Raw genomic sequence first — 9,480 nt, forward strand, 5'->3', positions numbered from 1 at the left:
TTTTTTTTTCTTCTTATAATAATAACTCGATTATTCTATCGGATACCTCTTACATAACAGTACATATACCGAGTAACATTGCCGACCAATGCTTAGACATATAGGAAGACATCTTTTTTTTTTAATAATAATGCCTCGATTATTCTACTGGATACCTGCTACATAGGAGTACATATACCGGGTAATGTTGCCAACCACCACCACCACCAACAACAAACCCACTGAAATCCCACAAGTAGGGTCTGGGGAGGGTAATGTATGCGCAGACCTTAGCCCTACCTTATGAAGGTAGAGAAGATGTTTCCGATAAACTCTCGGCTCAAGAACAGTAAAAAGGACGCAATAAACAAACAATAACAACAAGGTAATTGGACAACGGAAACAAATGGCACAACGTGTAATAAAAAAGAGAGTAACATTGCCAACCAAGGCTTAGAAATATAGCAAAAAATCACCTAACGGTTTTTTGTCTCTGCTGACCCCCGATTACCCATAGTTTTCACCCACTTCGTTAACTTAGTTGCAATGGAAAAGTTGATTGTAAATCTTGCTGCTTAGGGTTTAAAAAATTAACAATATTTTATGATACATAACTGAGGTTTCACATTGGCAGATGCATGTACTTAAATACTGAATTTGTAAGAGCATAATAGACAATAGTTTTAGGTGGTGCTATTTCAAGGTGAATTTTCACATGTACAATGAATCTGGCAGCCTGTATACATGGAGATTAATACTAGTGAATATGATAAAAAGGGCAGTTCGGTGCACGAAGCATCCTGCGTTCACGCAAGATTTGGGAAAGGGCTACACCCGAAGGGTGTGAAGTATGATACAACAACAACAACAACAAACCCAGTCTAATCCTACAAGTGGGGTCTGAGGAGGATGTTGTGTACGCAGACCTTACCCCTACCTTTAAGAAGGTAGAGAGACTGTTTTCGGTAGACACTCAGCTCAGGTGTGTGATAGAACTGGATTATTTACAACAATGACAGAGTATAGACAACGATACAACGCATAAGAAAAAGATTTTAGGAAATAAAATAGGAGATGATACAGGCAAATAAATTTGTATCTCTATTGCCAAGAAAAGGTGGTCTCTACATAAAACACTGAGATTCCTAGTGTACAGAGAGTTAAATCAAGTCTAACCATAATCTTTTCTGGGGATAATACACACTGTTACATTAACAGACAAGTCACTGACCTTGTCCAACACATAAACTAATCAAGTGAGCAGCAATCTGTAACGAACTGACTAAATCTTACTCGTGTTACCTCAATCTTTAGCAAACGACGAAACAAGCTCAGCAGCACAATCTTGAGTTGGTAACATCGGTGTTAAAGCAGCCAGTTCTTGAATCAGTTATGTTGCTGCAATAAACGCGAACTTTATCTATTTCCGCGAAAAAGCAGCTAATTCCTGTGCAACACTTCTTAGTAATAACTAGAACAAATCATTTCATCTCTTTCCAAATCTTAAGCATCTGTTGTGTTTGGATTCGGTTATACTTGGGGCTTGAGAAAGCCGTGCCTTGTTTCGTTTAGAAAACGAGTGTTTCTCCATTGCATTAACGAATTTGCGCAAGTGCTTAATGTACTCAGGAAATGTCTCTAGATTACAATGTCCTCCACCTTCGACCCATAACGGATCATATTTCTCTTTGGCGAGTTCCCACAAACGCTTACCATGTGAAAAATCAACAACCTCATCTGCTGTACCCTGCAAATAACTCATTTTTCAGACATAAAAATACTAGAAGTCTAGTAGGTAAGTGCAAAAAGGGCGTTGTACTATCATATTGCAAATGTATAGGAGCTTTAACGCGGGAAACAAGATAATCCTATATCATAACAGTATATATGATATGATATACAGAAAAAACTACTGCAGCTAAGGATTTAATCCTATCCATTTGCAAGAGGGGGATGGTAAAAAGAGGATAAAGAAAGGCATATGCGAACGGTGTACTAATCTTACAATGAGCTCTTTCTCAAGATAACAACCATGTTCAGAATAAACATGTGGAACACGTCATTATCTCGAGGAAACTCCTCTAGATATACGTGTTTTCAACATCACGTATTCATGTTAACCTCACCTTAGATTGTGACGAAGGATCCAGAAGTACAATTAGAACTGACACTCTAGCAATTAATAATTGAGAAGTTGAAAACTGACGACAATCATACGTTTTAGCGACCAAGTTCATTTCAAATATATCATTTCAATTGAAGAAACGATAGTATTTTCCATTAAAGAATTCATTAAGATTACTGAATAGCATACAAAAGTTTAGACTTTTTGCATTTTAGACATACATGGATCTAAGGTTTAATCAAGCGTGTAAATTAAGAAAAATAATGACACTCCAGAAGGTAATATTAATGACCTTTTGAGCACAGAAGCATCATTTCCAACTTCACTAAACAGCAATGCCTAGTGGTATTGCACTATAAGATGTGATCGTGGATAAGGAACTATTTATCTGTAAAATACATCAGCCTGTATCAAACAAGAAAGTGTGATTTCACATATGCAGGAGAACTTTCCTGTAACACTTTCAAAAGGTTACAAGGACATAAGTAACTAGCATTTTAAGTGCTTAATATATTCAGCCGTTGCATTAGCGGTAAAAAGAAAGAGAAAGTTAATTGGTACAGGAGAGTAATAGTTTTCATCTTTTAATATACTTGTATTGTTTTAATAGCACATGAGAAATTTTGCTAGGATCTTCTGGTGACACATTGCATTCTTCTCTGGAGTTACTATTGCTTTACCATTGATGTGCCATTGGTGTCCTCCTCAAAACCGCCAAGTATTCAGTTAAACTTTGGGCTTTCTTCACTTTAGCCCGCGCAAGAAACTATTTACATTTGTATAATTTTTGTATATAACAGACAGAATGTGTGTGTGTATATATATATATATATATACAAAAAATATACATTTTTTCGGCTATAATTTTGAGAGCGGCTATATAGTGTCATTTTCCCTTAAACTTTCACTATTGCTTTGCCATTGATGTCCTTTACTGAGCAATAGAATCCTTCTGCTGTATAGCTTCTAGGGTCCATTATAAGTTTCCTTATTTGTTGGTCCATGAAAATGGACTGAGGTAAACTGTTTAATTTTCTTAATCTCATGATTTTCCATCCAGAATTCTCCTTTGGCCTTCCATTACTTCCTAAAGGCCTGTCAACCCGCACAATTTGAACTAACCAATTCCACATGGCCGGGCCCAGCGACAAGTCTTTGCTACCAGTTGGAACCACCAAAAGCTTTAATCATATAGTCAAAATACCCCTTTGGTAGTCCATTCCCCAATTTGTCAGCAGTTACAAGTAGTAAACTAAATTTGAAGATGTAATCATAAACAAACGTTTAGGAGCTCACACTTGGGAAATGAACAAGAACTTCCAGAACTTTTTCTCGAAAAGGAGATCTATAGAGAGTGGACTAATTAGGTGCCCAGCAGAAACCAACATCTCCAGCCCACTGTGCAAGTATGTTAGAAGTTTAACTAAAAATGATGCTCAACGTAGTCAATAAGTACTACAAACCCGAAAGGTCCGATGATAGTAATATTGGTCATTGGGTTGTGAACACATACCAACTCCAACAGCCTTAAGAAACTGCGCATGATTCAACATAGTCCATAACCTAAATAAGAGTTAGATAATTTAAAGATGCCATGACACATTTTTCCTGCTTAGTTTACCTTTGTCATCTTCATTTCTCAATCTGTCATATCTTGCAACATAAGAACCTAATATCCTAAATTTTACTCCGACAACATCGAAGACATCTTATGGACGTGTCGAGGATCTGGTTTTTCAATTGTAACTTTGAAAAGGATGTTTTACTGTAGTGCTCACTGCGTGTCGTGTCAGGTTATGAAGAGGCGGATCAAGGATTTGAAGTTTATTTATGGTACACGATCTCAAACTAATATATGATAGTAACTGGGCTCACAATCAAATATTTATAGATATTTAATAGATTTCTTTATCCATATACAGGGTATGGGCAAAAGCTATAGGGTTCAAATAAATCCATAAGTTAAAATGGTTGATGCGTCCCTGAGGTCATGGATACTCTGGCCTTTGAGAGTATCTGAACTAAACAGTTTCAATGACACAAGGAAAAGAAAGTGGGAAAGAGGACCAAGGTAAGACATATTTCGATAATATGTACAGTGAAGATACTCTTGTTCTAAAGCAGGTTCTCGAGTGTGCTCCATCATTTTTTCATGCAGCTCCCAACATTAGAATAATACCATCAACGATTGTAGGATACTGACGAAGCAAGTAAAAGATAACAGTGTATTTTATTCCGGTAGGCACCTCAATGAAAGGGAAAGTTAAAATGATCGTTTAATCACATGATAGGTCAGTCACTCAAGCATTCTATTTGGTGCTATGCTCTATGTCGAAAAGAGAAGTGTAAAAAGATAACTCCTGATTAGAAGAATAGACTTGTAACAGTTATCCAGATATTTAAATAAAAGGACAACAAAATCATGTAAAGTCAGCCTAAGTTGCTCAGACTCGGGTGCGGGTGTCCGATACAGGTGCAAATTAAGACGCCGGATCCTTCTAAATTTTAAGATTTGTGGGTACGGATCTAGGTATGGATACAGGTGTAGGGATTCGGCTAAAAATAATTCAAATATCTAAGAATAGAGTTATAAAAATATGTCTATAGTATGAGACATTATGCGGAAAACTTGCAAGGTATTCTGAGAAGGAGAAAATATTGATCAAGTGGAGAATCTGAGAAGGAGATAAAAGGAAAAGGACTGACATAGAAATCTCTATATATAAGGTTCTATTTTCTTCAATTTCACCCTAACTTTTGTTTTGATTTCAGAGTATGCAATCCTTATATCTTTTTATCAAACACGGTTGCTTGAAAGAAAGGACCAGTAATGAACAATTAATCTGGTTTTGAAGTGAATTAGATGCAATATTGTGAATTGTTTTTCTTGTAAAGTCATAGTCTAATGGTCTTTCAAGAACAAGTTTGATCTTTCAAGGAGACAATAACTATTCTTGTTGACAGCGGGCTCGCTAATCATACAGGGGAAGGAAAGTGTGAAATGGTCCACTATTGGATTTTGACAGAAGAGGTTATCAAAAGCATCCTTGCATGTTCAGCACATAAATCACCCATCTACTTCAGTTGTTGAGTGGCATAAATGCTACACAAGCACTTAGATGCCCTTGAGCTTTGGTTACAATTGTTACCAACCTGGTTTCGCACGTCTACTATTTCACAAGAACATGATTCTGAGGATCAAGACAATAATGAATAAACTGACCACAGAAAAGTACTGGTTGAGAGAGTCATCTTTTACCAACTAGTTTAATCCGAGTAGAAACATGAATTCTTTAAGTTTAATCCGAGAGTGTCATTTCTTTAACACTTATATCTTGATAAGATTTACTAGGATATAACCAAAAGACAAAGCAGTTTCAGCAATTAAAAGCAACAATGCAGGTGGTTGAACAGGCTTTTTTTTTACAAGATTTTGGCATCACTTTGGAAAAACTAGAAATGCTACGTCTACAACATCAACAAGTATGCCTCAAACCCAAGCTAGTTCGAGTCGGTAACGGATTCTCACCATCCATTGCTCTCTATCTGGATCCATTTTATTCCAGTATTCAATAACTTGGAGTTCTTTTTTGAGCCGAGGGTCTATGGAAAATAGCCTCTCTATCCTCCCGGGTAGGGATAAGGTCTGCGTACACACAACCCGCTCCAGACCCCACTTGTGGGACTCCACTGGGTTTGTTGTTGTAATAACTTGGAGTTCTTTAGCACTAGAGGTTCTCTACGTTTTCTACTGACATATAAATCTCTAGACTAAAATGACTCCTACAACATTGAGCCTAATGAGAGCATAGCATTCCGACTTAGCCTTAATGCCAGCTAGTCAATGTTGCCAGTTGCCTATATGGATTTTTGCTTTCATTGTGTCCTTTTCACTAGATTTGCATAGATCTCGAGAGATAGTCAATCTTTTGAGATCATTTCCTTCATGCAATTTTAGGTCTACCTTATCCAATTAAAAAATATCGTCAATCATGTTTTTTGCATCTACCGAAAGTGTGCATTGGGAGGTCTATGTAAGACATGACCAGTCCATATCAACTGACGTTACCTCAGCTTATCCTTTGTCCGTGCTACTTGCACCTTCTGTCGAATGTAATCATTTCTAATCTTGTCTAATCTTTTATGATCGTACATCCATCTTCCTATCCGCATTTCTAGTCTTACTATCCATCTTAATAGAATGCGATCAGTTCTAATCTAGACTAATCTTGAGGATCTTAGAGTCTCAACATTTACTCCAATCTAAGAATGCTGGTCTTATATCAATCCTGTAGCACTCCTCCATTTCACCAACTTATTATTGTTTTATGTGTCACATATTCCTAGTCCTCTACCATTCCATTCTCTTGGAATGTCAGCAAGTAATGAAGAAACTTTGAAGAATGAAAAACATACAGAAGCATACTTTTTTGTGAATAATCGATCAACTAAATATAACAAAGCAGAAAACAAAAAGTATGTGAAAGTATCTAGAAGGAAGAACGAACTAACGAAAAAGATGTTTCTTACATGGATCACTAAAACTGGGCAGCTGACTTTTTGTATTTTGTCTATATTCTGCAAAAGGAAAGAAATTTGTCAGCATGATACTTCTTCATAATTAATCAACCAGGAGAAAACGACGAAAAAAGAAATACTTACTTTGAAAATGTCAAACCAGAATGTCATCTTTACAGGATATAGAACTCGTATTCCTGAAAGTATAGCACTATGAAGAACAATGGCTCTTAACCTCTGTAAGCGAGACGCCAAGTGTAGTGTTGGCCCGCTGCCAACAGATTGTCCGTACAAAATAATATCCTCCTGCTTAATGCCGTATTCGCTCTTCAAACAATTATAGACAGCTTCGATGTCATAGTACGTGTTGAACTCCGATGGCTGATACAAGTAAATAGACATCAATATGTGAAGATTGGAACAAGTAGACCAAAACTTATAAGGCAACAGGAGGGCAGAAAGGGCAACCCAGTGCACTAAGCTCCCGCTACGCGTGGAGTCCGAGGAAGTGCCGGACCACAAGGGTCTATTATACACAGCCTTACCCTGCATCTGCAAGAGGCTGTTTCCACGGCTCGAACCCGTGACCTCCTGATAACATGGCAGCAACTTTACCAGTCATGCAAAAGCTCTATGATAAGATAGATCAATGGCTTGATGCCAATTGCTGTCTGAAACAAAAGTTAGAAATGGAATTTAGCATGATAATTTCCTTACCTTACCTGATGATCCACCATATCCCGAATAATCGTAGCTGCAATCCAGCATGCAAACATGACATCAGTGCCAAAGAAAAAGGAGATTATAACAAAATAATAGAACTTTCAGGAATTGTAATTGCGTGTTGATACAGTATTAATATGACTACAAAATTCTTGCAAGTTTAGGAAAGACAGATTAACAAGTTCAGAAACAGCTTCTCCAAAATCCTACTAATTCAGATTTGTTTTTACTCAGAAAGATGAATTAGACCAACAAACCAATTCACCAAAATCAAAAATAAAACAAACCCATTTTTCATCCCTTCCCCAACTGGATATCAAGAAAATACTTAATCACATAAAGTATCATACAAAGAATTACAACAAGAACATATTAGACAGTACCAATATAAACAAAAACATGATAAAGATCAAAACTTTGAAATAACCTTTAACAACACCAATAAAAAACAAGAAAAACCCATGCAATCAATTATTCTATAACCCCCCCCCCCCCCCCCCCCCAAAAAAAAGAAAAAGAAAAATACCCCCACAACTCAATGGAAAAGAAAACACATAATTACACAAAGTATCATACAGAGAATTACAACAAGAACATGTTAGGCAGAACCAATATACACAAAAACAAAGTAAAGATCAAAACTTTGGAACAACCATTAACAATACCATAAAAAAAACCCATGTAATCAACTGCTCTAGAACACCCCATAAACCAAAATATCACACACACACACACCAAGAACATATTAGGCAGAAGCAATATACAACAAAACATGGTAAAGATCAAAACTTTGGAACAGCCATTATCAATACCATCAAGACCAAGCACAACCCATAAAATCATTATCCTAAAACACCCACAACACAACCCCCCCCCCCCCCCCCAAAAAAAAAAAAACCCCACACCACAAAACAATAAGGAAAATTAAAAACTCAAGCTCATACATGGAACATACAACAAAAACATTGTAAAGATTAAAACTTTGGAACAACCATTAACAATACTATAAAAACAAGCAAAACCCATGAAATTAATCATTCTAAAACACTCCTACAAACAAAACACACACAATAAAGGGCAGCCCCGTGTGCTATGCGCGGGGTCCAAGGAATAGACGCACCACAAAGGTATATTGTATGATGTGTTAAGGCTGTCGAACAGTGACCTCCTGGTAATATGGAGACAACAATTTTACCAGTTACGCCAAGCTCCATTTCCAAAATTAATGCGCGCACATACAATGATGTAAAGAAATAAGAGAAGAATATGACCAAGAAAAAAGGAATTTAACATACCACATAATATTAACACGGAGGTGAGCTCTAAGCTCAACAAAAAGATCAATCATTTGTCCCAAATCAGCAGCATTTCCATGAGAATAAAGAAGAGTAAATCTCCCATTTGGGTGTTTCCAAAAAGTGGCTACAATTTTATTACCACCTTTTGTATCCAATAAATGAACATTCACATTCTTATCAGCTGTTATTCCACTAAAACAAAGCCTACTACTTTCTTCTTCATCTTTAAATACTTCATATGTTGGTGGGTCTGGTGGAAAAAATGCAAATTTTGCAGCTACACTTGCTGTTACATTCCCCATTATCAAAAACCCAACAACCTAAATTTGACAATAAAATCATTCAATAAAAATTTAGGCCATGAATTCGGCAAAAGCATCAATCTTTTTTGCAAGAAAATATGGGAGAGAAAGTTCTTGGTCTATTTTTTTGTATATATAAAAAAAAAAAAAAAAAAATTGGGTTTTGTTTTGTTGTTGTTTTTGAGCGGTTTGTTGAGAAAGATCCGATCTAAGCGGGGTGTGGTGTGTGTATTGGGGGAAACAAAGAATTAAAAGAAGCAAAGAGAACTGGTGCATGTTGGTTTTTTCAGATGATCTGTAAAATGCCCACTGTTTATTGTTTATTTCTTATTTTTTGGCTGGTAGTATTATTTTTATTTATTAATTTATTACACACTTTTTTTCTAATAATATTTTTTCTCTTTTGATTCATCATTTATGGGCGCCCATTATCTATGACTTGGTGAAAAGTCAAGTTTAGCCTTCAAGAATTGTTTTATGCTTACAAAAAGAGAGAGAGATTTGCATTAAGATTTTTTACACAATTGGTTCAGTT

At 36.3% G+C, this 9,480-nt stretch overlaps 1 protein-coding gene across 1 annotated transcript; it reads right to left on the bottom strand.

Moving 5' to 3' along the window:
- Positions 1–1,057: 1,057 nt before the first annotated feature.
- LOC104100430 (uncharacterized) lies at positions 1,058–9,169 on the bottom strand. The gene is made up of 5 exons (XM_009607656.4): positions 8,641–9,169; positions 7,340–7,376; positions 6,767–7,003; positions 6,635–6,682; positions 1,058–1,726 (listed from the first exon to the last, which is right to left on the bottom strand). The coding sequence occupies exons 1-5, from the start codon at positions 8,943–8,945 to the stop codon at positions 1,466–1,468; spliced, it is 888 nt and encodes a 295-aa protein (XP_009605951.1). The 5' UTR covers positions 8,946–9,169; the 3' UTR covers positions 1,058–1,465.
- Positions 9,170–9,480: the final 311 nt, after the last annotated feature.

This window comes from Nicotiana tomentosiformis, chromosome 11 (assembly GCF_000390325.3).
Source record: "Nicotiana tomentosiformis chromosome 11, ASM39032v3, whole genome shotgun sequence".
NCBI lineage: Eukaryota > Viridiplantae > Streptophyta > Magnoliopsida > Solanales > Solanaceae > Nicotiana > Nicotiana tomentosiformis.